Source organism: Labrus bergylta, chromosome 15 (assembly GCF_963930695.1).
Source record: "Labrus bergylta chromosome 15, fLabBer1.1, whole genome shotgun sequence".
NCBI lineage: Eukaryota > Metazoa > Chordata > Actinopteri > Labriformes > Labridae > Labrus > Labrus bergylta.
The window spans coordinates 4,901,085-4,921,185 of NC_089209.1; the positions used below are offsets into that span (position 1 = coordinate 4,901,085).

At 40.8% G+C, this 20,101-nt stretch overlaps 1 protein-coding gene across 19 annotated transcripts in view; it reads right to left on the bottom strand.

The window, feature by feature from the left end:
• afdna (afadin, adherens junction formation factor a) overlaps positions 1-20,101 on the bottom strand; it is a 110,722-nt gene that overhangs the window by 38,984 nt on the left and 51,637 nt on the right. For 15 of the 19 annotated variants that reach the window (XM_065963645.1, XM_065963654.1, XM_065963643.1 and 12 more), the window contains 11 exons: positions 15,921-15,990; positions 14,454-14,524; positions 14,279-14,346; positions 10,735-10,940; positions 8,764-8,784; positions 6,337-6,482; positions 4,962-5,056; positions 4,591-4,856; positions 3,329-3,472; positions 3,018-3,216; positions 1,993-2,099 (listed from right to left, as the gene is read on the bottom strand). In XM_065963645.1, coding sequence (XP_065819717.1) covers positions 1,993-2,099; positions 3,018-3,216; positions 3,329-3,472; positions 4,591-4,856; positions 4,962-5,056; positions 6,337-6,482; positions 8,764-8,784; positions 10,735-10,940; positions 14,279-14,346; positions 14,454-14,524; positions 15,921-15,990 — 1,393 coding nt within the window. The remainder of the gene's footprint in view (positions 1-1,992; positions 2,100-3,017; positions 3,217-3,328; positions 3,473-4,590; positions 4,857-4,961; positions 5,057-6,336; positions 6,483-8,763; positions 8,785-10,734; positions 10,941-14,278; positions 14,347-14,453; positions 14,525-15,920; positions 15,991-20,101) is intronic. The other 4 variants (XM_065963647.1, XM_065963658.1, XM_065963655.1 and 1 more) reach the window with 1 other exon arrangement.

Below are 20,101 nucleotides of genomic sequence, written 5' to 3' on the forward strand. Positions count from 1 at the left end.
GGTCTATCATTTAGTGCTCCAGGCTCACTAACTAATTTCTGCAGAGTGATTGGTGTTGATTAAATTGTGTGTGCGTGTGTGTGTGTGTGTGTGTGTGTGTGTGTGTGTGTGTGTGTGTGTGTGTGTGTGAGGAAGCTTGTTATGAAAAGTTAATTGCCCCTTCTGAAGTCACTGTAATCACGGCCTTCCAAGTGGGAGACCACACACATACACACACACTTTCTAACACTCAAACTTCTGGACGTGAATCAAAGCAGCTTCCAGGTTTAAACTTCTCTAAAAATAGTCAAAGTATGTCGGTGGTGTTGTCACATTGTCTACTGCTCGGCTTCTTTTCAGGAAATTTGACCATTTTTAGTCCTAAAGGAGCCTGGGAAACCATCCGTGTTCTCATTTGGGAATGACGTCACTACTGGAATTCATGCGCGATCCAGTTTAAACCCAGTAAATCCAGTATGATTTACACCCGAGTTACCCAGTATGATGGAGAGATGAGCTTATCCAGCAAATGAAGGGAAGCTTATATGAAGTTTTAAGACTAACAGACTGATGTGGATTTGGCTTTCAGGTCTTTTTTTTTTTTTTTATCAAGGAGATCGTATGAAAGACAATGACATCATGACGATCGTACAGAAAACTCCAGAAAAGCAACTTAATGAACGGAGATCGATTTTTATAATCAGGAATGACATTTTAGAGGCTGATTGGTTTTAAATCAACACGGATGAAAAGTCCACAAAGTGCTCAGAAACATCACAAGAACATTTCAAAGAGCGTCTGCTGAAGTGGATCCTGATGTGATCGTCTCCTCGCCAGCTACCTCATGAAGCTTAATATGTTTTCTCAGCCTGTAGATAAAGGAGCGTGAGCAAATCAAACAGCTCAGATAAAAATCCTCTGGATCCAATCTAAAGGGACCAGTTGATAAAAAGTAACCTGATCCCATTAAAGCTATCCGATGGGATCAAATCTTGAAAACAGGGTTGTTCAAAAGAGATTTAAAATATAGGTAAGGATCGTTATTTTTGTTTAACTCAGTTTGGGTTGTTCTAAACAGCAGAGTCAGACTGGATAACTGTGAGTTAACAAATCTGGATTTTTTTAACCCAATCACAGGCTGATACAGGCTGGAGTACAGGAACAAAACGTTTTTTTTGAAAGTACAAAATGGTCATAAAAAACAACATTTTTAGAATTTAGTCCTATTAATCATATTTAGTACTTGAATTGGTGAATCACCACAGTGAGCCAGAGAAGATATAGTTCACATTAGGGGTGTGAAATGAAGTTTTTCAATCTCATATTATATATATATTCCACAGATTAGATGTTAATATCAAATGGGACATCTTCCATTTAAAGCAGCCTGATGAGCTTTCAGTTTGTGTGGATTTTGGCGCCCCCTGTGGACCAAGTGTGTAGCACAAAGTCCCGTTTAGAGATGTGGTCATCCAGGTATGGTCATGCTTAACATTCTGTATGTGGATAAGGTTGATCAAGTCTGGGTTTCTTTAAAAAAAAACAGACTAAAGAAAACTGGATTAACTGATTTTGGATATCAAAAAACGATATCTAAATCTGGGGATTTATCAACCCGTCCCAGACGTCTTTCAATACATCGAAATCATTTGTCAAAACAGCAGAATTTACTTTTTTGAGAAGAGCAATGTGAGAGTTTCATAATATTTCACCAGAGCAAAAACTTTCTGGAAGTTATGCTGCTTTGTTAAAAGCTTCTGCGCATGAGTTTGTTTCTTTACCCCCTGCTGTATGAACGTCTGAACGCTTAAGTCTCCACAGCTTCCATGAGTCAGCATTACTTAACCTGCTCTGAGTCCTCTGGGACACCCTGCTGCCCCGCAACACAGGCAGGCACCCAGAAAAACACGAACACACAGCGGTTAAAACAGTGTGTGTGTGTGTGTGTGTGTGTGTGTGTGTGTGTGTGTGTGTGTGTGTGTGTGTGTGTGTGTGTGTGTGTTAGTGTCGTACCATTTCAGAATTATCAACAGCAGAGAAGTGGCTGTCGCAGTCGGCTCCCTCGAAGTGGACCGTCCAGGTCCCGGGAGAACGAGGGTGGGGCACTAACCTACAAAAACCTGGTGGACAGAAAAAAAAACGTAAAGAAAAGTTACTTTATGATGATAAAAAGTCTGTTTCTAAAAATGTAAACTTTGGAACAGATGTTTAAAGCCAATCTACCTCCATCTTTTTCCTGATACAAAAAACGTTATATACAGAAAACAGTGAAGTGACTTAAAGCATTTTTCAGAGCGCAATTCTTCAACAGCGCCGGAACTTCACAGGGACATAAATATTGCGCCTAGAAACATTACGGCAATCTGAGAAGGGTTTGTTTTTAAACTATACTCTCAAAACCTCAGATGTGTATACCTTCATACCTTTAGTTTATATTCTTATTAAAATGTCTTGTTTTATTCCTAATGCTATTATATCTTTTTCTATATATTTGAAAGCTACATTTTGAGCAAGTCTAGGTCAGAATGTCTCACCCCTCCCTTCCCCACCCCGGGAACAAAAAATAAAAATAGGTAGAAAGAAAGAGAAATAAACTGGAGCCCAAGTTACACAATATCTGTCATCATAAAACTCTTTTAAAAGATTCCTTTAGACATATTTCAGGACATTAAAAAAAATATATGTTTAAGAATTGACGTCTAAAATGTATCTGGTACGGGTCTTCAGCTACTTTTGGACACATTTCAGGACATTAAAAAAAGAACATGTTGTTATATTACCATTTGAAATAAATCAAGTACAACTTCCCTGCTCGTCAAAATCTGGTGTCAAACGGTGAATCATCTTTTTCTTGAATGATATTGAGAGTTGTGAAGTTTTATTTTCATTGAAATATTGACAAACTGTAAGACTCCACACTTTCTTGCCCGGGTATATGAACTCACAGATTATTAAACTGAATTCATAAAAATGTAGAACACGTCCCTGATTCTTAATTTCTTTCTATATTTTGTAAACGTCCCAGACGATGACTTTACCTCTCTGCAGCAGCGGCTCCAGGAAGTCCTGCAGGCCGTTGGGGAGGCTTCGCACCACGTCACATGAGTAACCGTCCTCAGGAAGGAGGAAGGGCAGCTGGAGGTCCGGATCCTCCTCCAGCTGAACCTCTCTGCCATCACTCCTCGCCAGCTCATCCGCCGTGTTCTCCGCCACGGCCACGACTTGGTCTATCAACTCCTGTACACACACACACACACAAGGGGACGCAGGATGATGATAGATGACCTACATCACACACATGTTGAATTAAAAGACAGCACTTTTTGCTGTTTCTGAGTGTTTATCTTACAGGAGGGATGTACGGCTCGTCAGGAGCACAGTGGTAGTTGGTCATGAGGGCGTGGAGCTGAAGGGAGTTCAGCTTGAAGCAGGTGTTGTGGATGTTCTGCACATCCTGCATGGAGTATTTGTCCATGGTCAGCAGGGTGGTGGCCTGGAGGACACAAACAGAATAACATTTCAAATCATGTATCTAGTGCTGTGCTCGTGATGGATTAATGTATGGTCTTTGAGGATAATGTAACAATAAGTAAGGTCTTTAACCTGCTCGTTTTGTAAAGTGTTTGTAAACATAATATTGGAGATTAATAAAAGGGTGTCCTGGTTACAGTAAACCAAACCGACTCCCTTAATAAAATCTGGAATATCTGGAGGTAGTAAAAAATGGCAAAGATGTCCGAACGGTTCTTCTGTGATTGTGAATTGTTTGTTTAAGTGATTTTTTTAATTTTCTATTTTAATATTTCTTTTAATTCCCTCTGTCGTGATGCTTTTGATGTTGTGTGAAGCACTTTGAATTGCCTTGTTGTTGAAATGTGCGATATAAATAAAGATTGACCGATTTATCTAATTCCTCTAATTGTGAGGAATGGCCTCCTACGTGATCCCACTCTTAGCTCCTAAATCAAAAGAAGTGTTTCTGTACAGTATTTCTGATGCACACAGACTGTGTTCTTTTCATGTTTTTTTTTTTTTTATAAAGGCGGGGTTGTGTTGTTTCCATGCACCGCTTCAAATTTAACAATACGATAATCAGAATTGTTACTACAGCTGTTGGCTGATATTTCCAGGGAGACGCCCTCATCAGTCAAATCTGCTCAAACACCACACGCTCACTCGAGAACAAGCAGACTGTCCGAGAGTTTGAGTGTGAAACATTTAAGCGGACTTCTCAGCCCCGATCGTTTCTGCGTTTTGGATGAAATCTGTATTTTTAGAAGCATGGATGTGTTTACCTGTATACTACTGCGATCAGAGCCAGTTCACTACCATCTGAATTTAGTTAACTAAAACCACAATTGATGCTAAATGCTTGATTCTTATAAGGAATTTATCTCAATTAATGCTTGAATATTTTAACTTACAATACAAGAATGTAACTGCAACTCTGAGGGACAAAGACCGACAAAAAGCTGGAGATAAAATGTTCTTAAACAGTTAATACAAGAAGGAAACACTTAGATTATTCCCAGTGGACACTGGGTTAGAGTTACAAGGTTAAACACAAAAGCTTTAAACAAATGCAAACACTGATGATCTCCCTCCTCTCACCTGCACGATCCGGCTGAGGTGGCAGTCTGCGGCGAGCTCCAGCCCCTGTTTCTCGGCCCAGGCCTCGATGTGGCTGAGCTGCTGACGGAGGATGGCCCCCCAGTAGTGACAGCACAGCCCCGACTCGGTGTCGGTCACCAGCTTGTTGAAGAGCCACATGTTGATGAAGTGGAAGAGCTGCGAGAAGAGCTGGATGGTCAGAGCGGCGTTGACTCGACACCGCCGCAGTAGCGACATCGCTCCTGTCAGAGTGTGCAGGACGTCCTCTGGAAGAAGGAAAGAGAAGTATTAACGTCTTCTCACAGCTTCTTCATGTAAAGACACTCGTATGACAAAACCATCATATTCATTCAGTCGTATGATGGCCTTACCGATCTTGGGTCTTTGCGGGTTATGTTCTTCGGGGTCGTCCAGAAAAGCCGGCATGTAGTTGTTGAGATCCGCCTGCAGACAGTGGACCAGGTACCTGCACCAATCACAATACAGCTTGTTAAAGACAACCGACTTCACCTTCAAGTACCAGAGAATATCTGATCAGATTTCTGTCTTTCAGGGAAGTTAAAAATAATCTGTATGAATAACTTTCTTCAGAAAGTCGGGGAGGCTCAGGTACATCCAGGAATCCTACGAGTCTAACGATCAAAAATACCTTCAAACCGATCGTGTTCCCTCTACTTCTTTTATTATTCAAGGACAAAACAAAATGCTTGGGAGTTTTCTTTTGTTATCTTTTCAGAATGTGCTCGAGATATTTTTAGGAACATAACTAGTGTACATTTTTGAATATTGAGAATATTCTGACAATTTTCCTGTGAGTGCGTCAGACTAATTATGTGTTTAATATGCAAAATAACATCATATTCCTTGCCTATTATGATCCTACTGTGCATTTTTTTTCTTAAGCTGGGCATACACTGTGCGATTTCATGCCAATTTAGACCTGATTTTTGACTTGCACGACTCATGCACTGTTAGTCATGCAGTGCACACTGAGACACGTCAGCCGATCACGGCCTGATCTGCTGCTCCCAGCAGGTCGGTTGATTTTCTGTCTGATATTTTGGTTGCACAGTGAGAGCAGAGCAACAAGGGGATTTCCCAACTTGAAGATTATGTTCTTTTTCATGATAGCCTCTGCACAGCTTCTGAAATCTCCATGGAAACAGCAGACATGCCTGTTTAAAATATCTTCTGCGTTGCCAGGAAAAATCATCGGACTTCCAGCTGACTGAATTTTGGTTATCATTTAGCTTCTTGTATAATCAGTAATGCTGAGTTTGTGTGTGTGTGTGTGAGAGACAGAGAGACAGAGCGCGAGAGAGAGAGAGAGAGAGAGAGAGAGAGAGAGAGAGAGAGAGAGAGAGCACATTTTGACCCGTGTGTGCCTTGCATATGAGACAACTGAAACACACATAGGTCTGACTTCAACCTCTGTCTGTGGGAGTTTTCTTTTTACGATTGTGCTCCTGATTTAACTTGTGCAGCATAAGCTCTCAGGACCCGTCCTATAATCTGGGTCGTCCAGTGTGAGCACAGAAATCATGAGCTTTGGTCTTGGGTCGTAAACAACACAGTCATACAGTGTGTTTCAATTAATTCATATTTTAACCGTTTTGATCCATTGAGGCACCTCATATCCCGACTTCCACTTAAAAAGCAGTTTAGCCTCCTTGATCGTCCATTATACTGAATCATTTGACACAAAACCGTCTCAGTGTCATCTGACACAAACACACACAGACTGACTTGAAAGCCATCTGAACCAGATGGGCGAGGATGTCCTGGGCGTCCAGCGTGATGCGGTTCAGGTCCCGGTCCTGCTTGATGAAGTTGAGCAGCTCGGAGGCATTGGCCATCCAGAAGGCCAGCGCTCCCGCAATGTTTTTCTGCTTCTGTAACGTACAAACGCACATTCACAGAGAAAGAAAGAGGAGAGATAAAAAAAGAGGAGGTTGTTAGAGCAGCAGGATGTCGGGACAGACGGGGTTAAGAGAAGGTAAGGGGGGGGGGGGGGTGTTTCTGTTTGAGTGGCAGCCAGAAGGAGCAGTTGTTACTTCAGGGATAGAATCATGCCCCGCCCACTCCTCCCTCTAAGCCAACCCGGTGCTGAGAGGAAGAGTGGTCATCACTGTCGATGCAAAATAAGGAAGATTTTTCTTTTAACTGTACAAGAGACATTAATGACCACTCCTGTCCCCCCCCAGGACACAACTCCATTCACAGGTCACCACACACCGACCTCCTCCACTGACTGGTTTTATGTTTGTTGGTTTTATTACGTTTAGACTGTAGACTTCCACGCTAGATCACATGTTCACACCGCATGAATCTACATAAATACGCTTGTCGTTCAGCTGTCTGAGCGGATCTTTTGCTCTTGTTTCTCTTTTGCTGCATATCGGAGCATAAATGTACTTTGAGCCTGACGCAGAGGAAAGTGAGCTGGAAGAGTGAACACGCAGGATAATTACATATCGGGTTAATTGAGGACATGATTACCTAATTGCCTGAGAGGATAATACCAGGCTCTATATGAAGCAAAGTGTCAGCTCCGTGTCAGTCTACAGTCTAAAGGACCGCTTCCTGGTCTTGAGATCAAGAGGGAGGACAGAGCTCGGTGTCTGAGGAGCTGATTGGTTAATAACCCTGCCACTTAAAGAGGGAGGAATGTGCGATGCTCTTTCTCCCCCGCACACTCATCTATCCCAGCCTTGAAAAATACGTAATAATCAAACAAAACAAAATGTTTGAACCCTTCATTCAGAACAGCCAGAGAATGAGAGATGGAGCTGAGGGCATCAAAAAGGAAAAAAAACGAGACAATCAGACAATTGTGGGGGACATTAAAAAAACACAGACACATGGTTAAACATATTAAACAGACAAATGAAGCGGAGGAGGTCAGAGGACGCGACTTGTCTCTCATCCACACTGTTGAGTAGGAGAAGCAGACGTGATGTCACACAAACTGGATGCCAGAATTACAGATGGAGCAATGACAGAAAGGGTGGTTGCTTTGCTCTGTTTTTTGTTTTTTTGTTTTTTTAGTACCAGGAAGGTCTGAGGAGGAAGCTGAATGGAATTAGTCGGGCTGATGTTGCTGTTGTTGCTTAGTGTTTCCAGCTGTGGGAGGACGCATTGTTATGGCTTTATTTGACACTTCTGTTAGAATGGAGGAAAAGAAGCAGCAGCAACAATGAAGGGCTGGTCAAAAAAAAAGCCGACAGAGAGCGGAGAGGACAGAAAGTCAGAAAGTAGAAGAAAGAGGAGAAGCAGAGATTCAAAGAGCCAAGATGTCGATGTGGTGGGGCAACATGACGATTATATTTGGTTAGCGTTGTTAATCATTTGGCCTCGAAAGTGACACTTCAATGTTTTCCAAAGTCTGGATGCTGCTTGAACAAACTTGTTTTTTTAACTAACTTATATCTATCTATCAAGCGTTGTTTGTAATTAAATAAAAAGAAGTCATTCAGCATGTGGTGTGAGGTGACTCTTCTAATTTGCTGCAAAAACTCCTATCTATATAAGGACTGTCAAACATTTAAGATTAATGGCTGAATTTCAAGAGTGATCCTGATAAATCATATTTTAATCGCATGTTTTAAATTCCATTATTTTGCATTTCAAAACAGTTTTTCTTATGCTTTTATTTTGTACTGTGTAGTGTCTTCAGTTAAGTTTCTCCTGTTGTTCCTGTTTGGATAGTAACCTGCTTTTATTTTGAAATAAAATAATAGTTCTACCTTTTATGGAAAGGTCCCATGTAGCAATTCAAATACATGCTGACATTATTGTTTTTATTGTTTTTAATAGTTTTTGAGTTAATTATGAAGCCTCAATACATTTCAAAATAAAGTACATCCCTAGTAGTCAGCCTATTTTAGCAGCCAGCATTATGTAATCACAATAAAGTTTGTAAGTCAAACATATTATTATTATTAGTGCTATTTCTTTATTTTGTATTGCCTGAAAATAAAAATATGCACAACATTTGTTCAGTTGATTCATCTTTAAAGGTGGAACATTGAGTCCCAACATCCAGAATAAAAGTTACTGAAAAGTTCATTTATTCATGTCGCCCACACCAGAAGAGAGAGAAAGAAGTCAAGAGTGAGTGAGGAAAACGAGTCTGTAGCAGCCGTATCATGGTGTGCTCATGTGCTATCCTACCTGATCCCCTTCAGGAATCTCCTGGATGGAAGGAGGGGGAGGAGGAAGAGGAGGAGGGGGAGGAGGAAGAGGAGGAGGAGGAGGAGGAGGAAGAGGAGGAGGAGGAGGAGGACACGTTCACAGGACAGAGAGAAAACACGTCAACAGCTACAGTATGGACACAGCCATGTAACACACACACATATATATATGTACAGTTTGACACAAACATGGTTCATGGTTTACAACGTAAAGCCAATCTGTTCGAGAAAAGAACAACATGTGGTCAAGAAAACTTTACAGGAGGTGCCAGAAATATCTAATCTTAAAGTGTTTTTTATTATCGTGCAAAGATAATTAATGAAAAGTGATTCAGTTTAGGATGAGTCTAGGTTTATTCTCTTAGATAAATGTCATAAAAGAGCATTCAAATATGAGCAGGGTTTCTTTTAACAAAGCCTCCAAAAAGGTCAGTCCATCGTTGAATGAACGGAGGCTAAAGCTCCTTCACATTTTAACAGAAAAAAAACTTTAATTTAACTTTAAAATTACAGCAAAATGTGAGAGTAAAAATCAGGCTCTGCATGTCGGTAAGCAATCCTGGTAACACTTTAAATAAAGGTCACAATATTCACCATCAAATAGTTGCTTATGAGCATGCTAATTATTAGAATACTGGCTATGAATACACAGATGTTAAGCTTTTTAAACAGACTAAGGTTAAAGGTCAATGATAGCTCTGGTCCAGACAACATTAGTGGCAGGGTGCTCAAGGCTTGTGCTTTGCTGCGGCCGTAATTGGGATTTTTGAAGTTATTTTTACACTTTCCTCTTCAAGTGGGGAACACTATTCAAGGGGAACATTATTAAAGTCGTGCAGGTTATTCAACAACAGGATGGCAGGCACTGAAAAGGCGCGAGTCCTTCTGCAGCCTCTCAAGCAGCACGATTCAGATCGACATTTCTGAGTTCTCCAAACGTCTCAAACATGCTCTAGAAACTCAGTTCTGCTGGATTAGTTTAGTGACTTGTTAGGTTGATTGAAAAATGCACAAAGGCGCCACAAACACAAAAAATCTGGCAATAGTTTACGAAGCATGAAAGTAAAACGTTCCTAAAGTCCTTAGAAGCTGAAGATGTTTCCAAGAAACTCAACAGAAGTGAAATCTTACAGCACAGCGCCTAAAATAGATTCAGCTTTACAATCTGTGCGTGTGTTTTCTGTCTGATTCAGACCAGAGCAAACGATCTAAAAGGTGTGAAAACGCCTCTAGTCTTCTTTGGCTATTTGTATTAATCACATGCATTAGATCTGGTCTCACTTCTTGGCACATCTGTTTATGGAAATACTCATTTAGTTTTTTCTCAGAGGTGTAGGTATACATATATTCTTTGAATTTAACTGGTGTTGTTCCCAGCTATCATATCAACACATCTCCAGCTCTTACTGCGAGCGATCACAGCGCCATGCGAGCATTTACCGCTGACACGTGGAACAAACACGAGACAGACGCACACACGGCTACAGCAGAGAGAAAGCTGCAACATACAAACACTTAAACACATCTTACAAACTACTACAAGTGAAGTAGTTTGTAAGAATAAAGAACACGGGAGGGTGGGGGGGAGTTAAGCACACAATTCAAAAATGTCCACACAAGCGAGTGCCGCTGCCGAACACACTGAGACGATGAATATAATCAGTCCAACGTGACCACACACACACACACACACACACACACACACACACACACACACACACACACACACACACACACACACACACACACACACACACACACACACACACACACACACACACACACACACACACACACACACACACACACACACACACACACACACACACACACACACACACACACACACACACACACACACACACACACACACACACACACACACACACACACACACACACACACACACACACACACACACACACAAAAGATGTAAAGTAGTTTTACTGACCTGGATGACTCCTTCCATCATGCTCACCATCTTGTTGACGATGGCGATGACTTTGTGCGTCCTCTCAGACGGCGACATGTCAGGCCGGTACGTGGGCGACATGACGTATCGACAGGCCATGTACAGGACGTAGGTGGGGGACAGTTTGAAGTGCACCGTGGAGCTGTTGGTGTAGTTAATGATGGCTGACAGGAAGGTGTCTTCAGCTGCACGGACACAGAGTCAGATCATTAGGACACACCTCACATTCATCAGATAGGGGTCCTTATAATCCTAAGAATACACTTATTTTGTAGCATTACTTATTTATAGCATTTATTTATATTTATAGCATCCCATTAATCCAGCCATCCAGATATACCTAATAATTCACTTTTTTTAGTCTACATCTGTAAATTTTGTAATTACTGTACACAGCACAGACTCTTGCACTTTCTGCTTATTTGCACTTCTGGTGAGATGCCAAACCTCATTTCGTTACTCTATACTTGTATATGTGTAATGACAATAAAGTTGAATCTCATCTCATCTCATCTCATCTTAAGGTCGTTCAAAAGTCGAGACTTAAATCTAAAGGAGATCTGGTATTTGCTGGGTCAGGGACCCTCGACTTTGTAACGACCAGGCGTCCAGAATCAGTAACCTCCTTTAAATGACTTCTTAAAACTCACTCTGTTCCCCTCCTCTTCCTTTTTCTTATATGTGTACACACATATGAATGTATTTCATTTATAGTATGGCGGTGAGTAGTCCTGATTAGTTCCCTTTTTGTTTTTTTTGTTTGTGTTGCTGGTGTTTTGTTTTTTTACATTGGTGTTTGTAATTTTCTATCATTTAAATATCATCCCAAATGAATGTTGTTTAATCTTTGGTACTGCGACAAAAACGTCTCCTCCTTACTTTAACTCTCATCCAGGTCTACACTCCCTCCCGCCCTCTAAGCTCTGCCAATGAAAGGCGTCTGATCCAACCTTCACATCAAAGCGCTCGCTAAGTCTCTGACTAGAATCTTCTCCTCTGTCGCCCCCCGGTGGTGGAATGAACTTCCAAACTCCATTTGATCTGCAGAGTCCCTCTGCACCTTTAAGAAAAAGCTAAAGACCCAGCTCTTTATGAATACCTATGCAATTAATGGTATTATTGATGACAGTGATGATGATGGTTTTGTTTTCTAATTACTATTTTAGGAAGGTGTTGATGCCGATAAGAACAGCTGTCGATGTTGTGCTTTCCCACTGTGCACTTCCTGTCAGCACCTGTGTGTCTGATCAGACTTAAAGCTGTTTGTTTGCACTTAACTAACATTGTTTCCTCCTCTTAAGATCCTTGCTTGTGTTGTACTTACTCTCTGATGTAGGTCGCTTTCGATAAAAGCGTCTGCTAAGTGAATTGTAGAATTAATTGTATAAACCACTTCACAGCTTGCTGTTGTCTTTAATTTCTTCAAACTGTCTAATTTCAGAGACCTATAAAACAGACTGAAGTGTATTTTAGAGGTGATTGGTTTTAGGGTTGGCTGATGTTCAGTAGTTGTCACTAAATTTGTACTTTGGTGTCGTGGCTTTCTAAAAGCTGAAGATTGACAAATGGAAATAAAGACCTTGTCCTCTAAACGACCCTTCTTGTCACATCATGGTTCAGAACTCCTCCGTCGAACGAAGACAACCTCAGTGACAGCGGTTTCAGATTTTCTTTTTTTTTCCCAGCCGCTGTGATGCCCATCTGTCAATGTGGATTTGACATTGTGGGTGGTCTGGAGCGAAGAATAATGACTGGCATCACACTTCAAACTAACTCCTCATGTGACTTCAAGACAGATTCATGAGGTATTTTGTTGTTTTGCTTCTCTTCTCTTCAAACAATCCTTTGCAGATCACACACATTGATCTCTGCCTTTAAAACATGTCAACACACGTAACCAACAAAATAAACCTCGTTACATTTAAAACCTCTTTACTTCACGGCTGACGGTCGTGGTGTTTTAAAAAATCTTAAATAAACAAATCTTAATACTGGACTTTGTTATTAGAGCGTTGAGCTGGTTGACATTGACTGTAAGTGATCTCTCTGCGTGGCATCGAGCAGTTTGTTTAAGTCACTTTGGTGGTTAGCTGGTCTCAGATCTTGGCACTACATGCATCATGTGGGATAAACCAGTAAAACCACTCTGAGCCGCTCTGTGGCGTCATTCTCCTTCACTTTGAGCTTTTGTTGGTGAAGCATCTGATGTCAAAGCGGCTGCAGCTGCACTAAAACAACCTGAACACCAGATCACGAGCAAGTTTCCACTTCTCTTTTTTTTTTTTTTAAGTGTACGCGCGTCATTGTCCCAACACAACATATGGGTTCTCCCAGTGCATTGTGGGTATGTGATTCAAAACCTCTCTCTGGCTGATGACCAATGAAACTCCTCGACTCCTCTGGGTGGAAAAAAAAAAACCAGACGATCTCACATTAAGTCAAATATACAGTGAGTGCAAACAGTCACACTAAGGCCCAGAGCGCAATCAAAGTCAATAAACAGACGCGGTTTAAAAGACAGAGCAAACAGCTAGCAGAGCTCAGAGAGTGTGGGAAACATCAGGTGGGACTTTAAATACTCTCTGGAACTAATTTAAAGACAATTGTATCAACCTAAACCAACCAGAGTGTCATCCTTTTAGCCAGACAGAGGGAAGAGATGAGATGTTCTTTCCCTTTCTTGACCGTTATAGTATCAACAAAGGAGTCGAGAGTACAAACACAGGCGGGTTAACGACCAGATGTGAGTCGATTGTAATCAACTCAGAATATTTTAGAATAAGGGATTAGACTGGGGATGTTTTGTGACGGGCATTGGAGCAACTCCCAGAGTGAAAATCTAAATTAATTTGGTGTATTTTGTGAGACGAAGCCGGCTTTCTGTCCGGCTGTGTGTTCTGGTTTTGGTTGTGAAGTTATTCCCTTTTTTTAATCTAACATGTTTAGATAAGGCTGTGCAGTGGTTAGCGCTTTTTTTTTTTAATACTGTATTCTCAGCATTTTCTGACCTTAAGACAAGTCGACTAGTGTGGATTTAAATCAACATCTAGAGGAACATCCTTATTCTTATGTTAGAAATGTAACTTGTTATACTTTGGTATCTTATTTTGATGATGTATGTCCCGGTATTTCTAATGTTTCTGCTTTTGAATTTTTTTTATATATTTAATCATTTTGTACTTTACAGTTCTGCCAAAATCGTCCAATTCAGCCCAGATATCTTTAAGGCTGCCCAGTACAGAACTGTGAGTCTGTATTGTATGTTCAATGAAACTGGAGGTTAGATTGATTTTAACATGTCATGCATTTGGCATCTATTAACTATCTATCTATTAGCACTTATCTTACGAGTACTGTACGTTTATTACGAGATATTTATAGCTTCCCACTGAAGCGGGAGCATATAGGTCAGCAGGTTCGTTTGTGTGCAACGTAAAGACAACGAGGAGGGTTCAATAGTTTCCAGCTATTGACTGATGCAGCAACGCAGAAAGGGGAATGAGGAGAGGACACAAATGCTTACAGTTGTCTCTGAACTCGATGCCGGCCGGTAGAGTCAGCTCGGATCTGTCTGCGGAAACGTCCTGAGACCTGTTGAGACAAAGCGACACCATGAGATGGGAAAAAAAAAACAGGGAGAAGGACGAGCCAGAGGACAGAGAATAAAAACGGAGGCTGTAAAAGGAGAAGCGTCTGACCTGCTGTCCTGCTGCTCTCCTCTGATCATGGGTTTGACCATGCCTCTCTCCATCTCCAGCTTCCCCGAGCTCTGCACACAACAAACACACACACACACAATGTCAAACAGCTTCCAATAAATCTGATTTCACTCTGACTAAATTGACTAAAGTCTATTTTATAGTTAGAGAATGTGCAGAGGGAGAGAAGAGCTCCTCTTTAATGAGGATTCAGTCACATACGATGCACACAGTTACAAACTTTAACACTAAAACTGTTATCTTTCTATACTAAATCTGATCTCATTTACAGTCTCATGTGGTCTCATGTGGTCTCATGTGATTCTGTTTGGGAGCACGGATGTTGAGTCTCGTGTTAAGGTTCACTGTCAGGACTCTCAAAACTAAAAAGCACCCTTACACAACAAGCAACTAGTCTTTGATGTATTGTAGAACCAGACAAATTAAAAAACAAATATCAGCGTTCTTCTACAAAATGAACATTTACAGAAATATATAACAAAAATACATCAGCTTGTTACATATTGCAAACATAAACTGAAGCCCTGCTTATTAATTTTCATCTTTTTTTTCTCCTGTGTCATTGAAATATTCTGTTTATTATACATATACCGTTAGCTGCAACAAGTCAATTCATTGATTAGTCAAAGATCAAAAGTATAATTTGCAGTGATCCAATTATCACAAGATGCCCGAACGAGCTCCGAGTTAGCGTTTCGTGCACATCCTGTTCCCTCCACCATCATTAAACTGTTTCATAAACCGTCTTTTAGTCAATACATGACATGACGTCTAGCTTCAGAGATTTTAAATCAGTGAATAAACCAAAAGAACATTTTAAAGCTTAGACGTGTGCTACAAAAAACAGATGCTAACAGGCGGCTATACTGGACTGCAGAGGTTGACGTCGACATAAAACGTCATCGCGTCGACAAGTAGGACCCTGAAGCGGTCGTGACGATGAAGTCATGCGACGGATGTAGTTAATGGATGTAGGTGTGAATTATAGTCTCATATCAGCTTCAAAAATCCTAAAGGTGCAAAGTCCTAACTTGTGATTATGACTGATACAGAACCCTAATGCACCATCTTCTTCCATATTTTATTTGATGCATCACTTCAGATTTTTAGGTCGGGACTTTTGATGCTATATGTTCCTTTACGAGATGTGCAGCATATATCAGAGCAGACATCACATTCAATTTGAGAAGACAAAAAAAAGCATTTAATTTGGATCAACGACAGATGAATATGCAAAAAAAATAAAACTGCCTAATGCGAGTGCAGAGGGGTTTTTTCCTCTTAAGTTTACAGTCTCCCAGTATTCAACAGGATGTAACATCTACAACAAACATTCAAATGCTCTGCGTGTGTGTGTGTGTGTGTGTGTGTGTGTGTGTGTGTGTGTGTGTGTGTGTGTGTGTGTGTGTGTGTGTGTGTGTGTGTGTGTGTGTGTGTGTGTGTTACCTTGCTGGTAGGCAGGGCAGCTCCACTGTGGACGTCTCCGTGAAGGTCGAAGGTGGTTTCGGGTACGCTGCTGCAGCAGAGACACAGACAGGCAGCAGTTTAGACGAGAACTGTGCTCCTAACGGCTGACTTTTCATTACTGACAACGACAAGAGCTCAGACCTAATCCAGACACACACACACACACACACACACACACACACACACACTTATCTAACTCACAGTCGGAGAGCAGAGAGTTGGATCAGAGATGCAGTAAATGAATGACTCACTAATACATGCAGACAGATAGTTTGCTTTATGCACATGCACACACACACACTTACATAACTCTATAATTAGGTATAAAGAGGCGATGCCAGGAGTACTGACAGAGCGCCGTGTCTGTGTGTGTGTGTGTGTGTGTGTGTGTGTGTGTGTGTGTGTCACTGTGTGTGTGTCGTTGTGTGTGCTTGAGTGACAGTAATTGAGTGCGACAGCAGTGGAGTTTAAAAGACAGGCTTCTGCTTTTCACGCCCCACATGACGGGAGGGCATCAGTGTCAAATAACCAGCGTAACACAAACACAAACACACAAAGCTTTTCCTGTCCGGTGTCATTGATGGGAGCTCTTTGTGGAGCACACAATAACCACCAGCAGTGAAAGTAGGTTAAACCATTAACAGCATGACTCCACTTACATGGAAGCTAAATTAGATCGATTTTTCTATCTAGGAAACCATAAAGACACTTTCCCCATCTGTCTTGTTGATCATGACAACTTTAACATCCAACAGAGAAGTACCATCAACAATCACTTCTGTACAAGTTCATGAAACTCAGATGTGGAGCTTTTCATTGCAGCATTCAACACAACTACCACAGAGCCAAACCAATATATGAATCTACTGATAGGATGCCATATCGTGGGATAATCACAGAAATATCTTTATCAGCGACAGCAGCGTATATTGTTTTCTATATGTGCTCTCCTCTAAACGATTCCTATCTCTCTTCAGCTGTCAAAAAATGTCAAAAAATAACAAGTAAATAAAAAGTCATATAAAATGTTCACCCACACGATTACTTTGAATACTTTTAAATGTTTTGACGGCATTTCATTCAAAATATCTAAAATATGGTGGGGGATTATGTTTATTCCAGACCTCTGCTGTCTTTCATGACCTTTTTCTCGGTTGACTACATGCTGAGAGGCAAGAGATTAAAGTTCACGACACTCTAGCGGTACAAGATGATCTGACCGGCAGCCAAACGCTCGGGCCAAACATCTTAAAAATCAGCGGGGATGCCAAACCGTGGCTCTAATCATTTTCAAACGACATGATGTGTCTCCAGCTCGGATGAACGAGGTTTCCTTCTGAGTTTGAGCAGCATGTTGGAGAGCAGCCCAGAAAAACCACATCCACAGCGTCAGACTTTGATTCCACATTGAGGTGACACTGAGCTGCACAAAATGACAGCAACACGACAGACATGACTCTGAATCTTTGGAGATAAATGAACCATTCTGTTACAAGCTCAACACGAAAAACTCCTTAAAGACATTCTGTGCTAACTCAAGAAGAAAACAAAAAACGTCAGCACCCAGAGTGAAGTTTTACAGTTTAATAATAAAGATAAACAACAGCTGGATGACATCGACGGGTTTCAGGCCTATAGGCTGTCATCAGCGTTTCAAAGAGTGATGAGGGGGTGAGCTGGTTATCCACAATCATCACCAGGTGCCAAACATGTTCAGAAATAATCTCTTTAGAATAGCTACAAATACAATAATAAAATAAAATATAGAAAATTCTCAGACACCCGATAACAAACCCATGTACAAGAGCTACGTTTGAATTGCTTGGGGAAATCCCCAACATGAGAAATGTATCAGGAATAATTAGAATATAACTTTAATTCGAGCGGTGACATCTTTAACTCTAAACGTACAATTCTCCCAACTTGAGTAAGAAAAAAAGGGACGGCAGTAAGACGCATGCTCTTCTTTAAATTAATTTAATTAGCCAAATTATTTTTAAAAAGACCAATCTGTGGGTCTTATTAAAATAACAAAGTTCCTTTTTTTTACATTTTTAACAGATCAGATCAATGTTTTCTTTATATAAATGTAATAATTATTGATACTTTATCATTTTTGGGGGATCAAAATAAGCAGGAAACACATTAGTACGTTTTTTTAGTAAGGTTTATGTTGCTGCAGTGTCGTTATATTTATTTAATTTTATTTACATATTTAAGGATTTATTTACATATTTAAAATACATTTAAAATCCTTGTTGTTAGACTAGCTGTTTAACGCTGCTCGCTGCCTTCAATGCGACATATTGCACAGCCTGACTTCATACTTTCTCTCGTCTTAAATAGTGCAAAAGGGAGGGCTTTTTTACATATTTGATTAATCCCTGAGGGAAATTCTGGTTCACACTCTGTAATTGAACGAGATGCTTCTTACACTCGTAGGCCTGAAATACACACACATGCTCAAACAGGACGTGTGGACATGCATTAATGGAGAGATGTGAGAGTGAAGCTCTACACACTGCTAGCATGCCAGAGCTGTTGGGGATTCGGTGCTCAACGGCAGTACTCGAGAAGTGACCTGGCACCTCTCCAGCTACAAGACCATCTTCCATATTTTGTTCCTCAAATGGGACATGAACCAGCGACCCTCCAGTTCCCAAACCCTACAGCTACTGCCGCCTGGTTGTGTTAGCAAAGCTGCCTGTTTACATATCACATGACATGTTAGCAACATTAGCATTCATTTTTAAAGCTATGTTTCTGGTTGGTCGACGGATGAGTGCTAAATCAAATATTTTCTCTCCCTGAGCTCCTCACCAACCTGAGAGAAATGTCTACCTCTTCAGCTGCCAAATCCTCCACAGCAGCTGGTCGCTAACTCAGTCTGTGTTCTATTTGGTGCTTTGGCAGAACGTCTACAGCAGGTTTTCAGAGCTTTTTCTTTTTTCCCCCAACTCAGAACAGCTGCCTGCTTAAGCTGAGAGCAGCAAAGATGAAAGGATTGAGAGTGAAAAAGTAAAGATGCGAGCTATTAACCAAAACAAATGCTTATAGATGCCAAAAAGGCTAAACAGATCTAATGGGATCTACAGAGACAGGTGATGATTCTCTGTTTGTTTTCATGTTTAATTGTTAAGTCTGGCTAATAACCCCAGATTCCTGATAACCAATAGACACACCTCTTGGTGTCTTGATTTCATCCTCAGTATAAATGAGTCGCTTAGTGGTTCAAGGGAAAAAAATCAGGACGTCACAAACTCTCAAAACAGCTAAAAACTTGTTTTAGTGCGACACACATTCTTTGTAGTGTCCATGCCTCTTTCACAATATGACTCAAAGCTCAGAGAACACACCAAGGTTGGGAGAAAGACTCCCCACTCTGAAACTTGGTCCATTTCAGGAGCATGACATCCAGTCAGAGTAAAAGTATTACAGGTTTTTTTCTAGCTCTCTAAACTCGATGATTACCTCTTCCTCTGTGGTCGAAGGTGATAATTAAGTCACCTTATGGACTCTTTGGAATGTAAACCTGTACCCAGCTCTGAACCCTCTGACAGCATGGTGTGAGAGGCATGTTTACACACATGGAGAGTTTGAAACTTTAACAACTGTTTCTTCAGCTGGCAGAAAGGAATTAGCATCTAGTTGCCAAATCTGAAAAATATGGCGGTCATTTTTACTCTTAGCAGCTGTAAATACGTTGTCCTATAATTATATACTTCCAAACACCTGAATCCAATTACCTCTTTTGAAGTTCTTCAACCCAGTGTTCAGTGTCGGTATTACACTCAAATATAAATTCAGTGTTGAGTTGGGTTTCTTGCAAAGATCAATAAAAAGAAGCATTTTGGCTCCAACAGATACCATCTCTGATTTTTACTGATAAATAGTAAGGAGAAGTACCAAAGTCTTAGAATAACTTCTGATCTTTTTTGTCACATTTCAAGCCAAAGCTGCTGAGTATGAGAGAGAGAGAGTAGTGGTGGTCGATTTAATTTGACAGGTCGGCAGATACTGACATTACTCGTCTTCTTTTGATGCTTCTTACAGACAGAGAGCAGAGGAGGAGGTGACACTGTCTGAATAACACAAATGAATACATTGGCCATGTTCTGGTATTGAAAGCTTACCAATGCAGCTCAGGAGTTTACCTACAA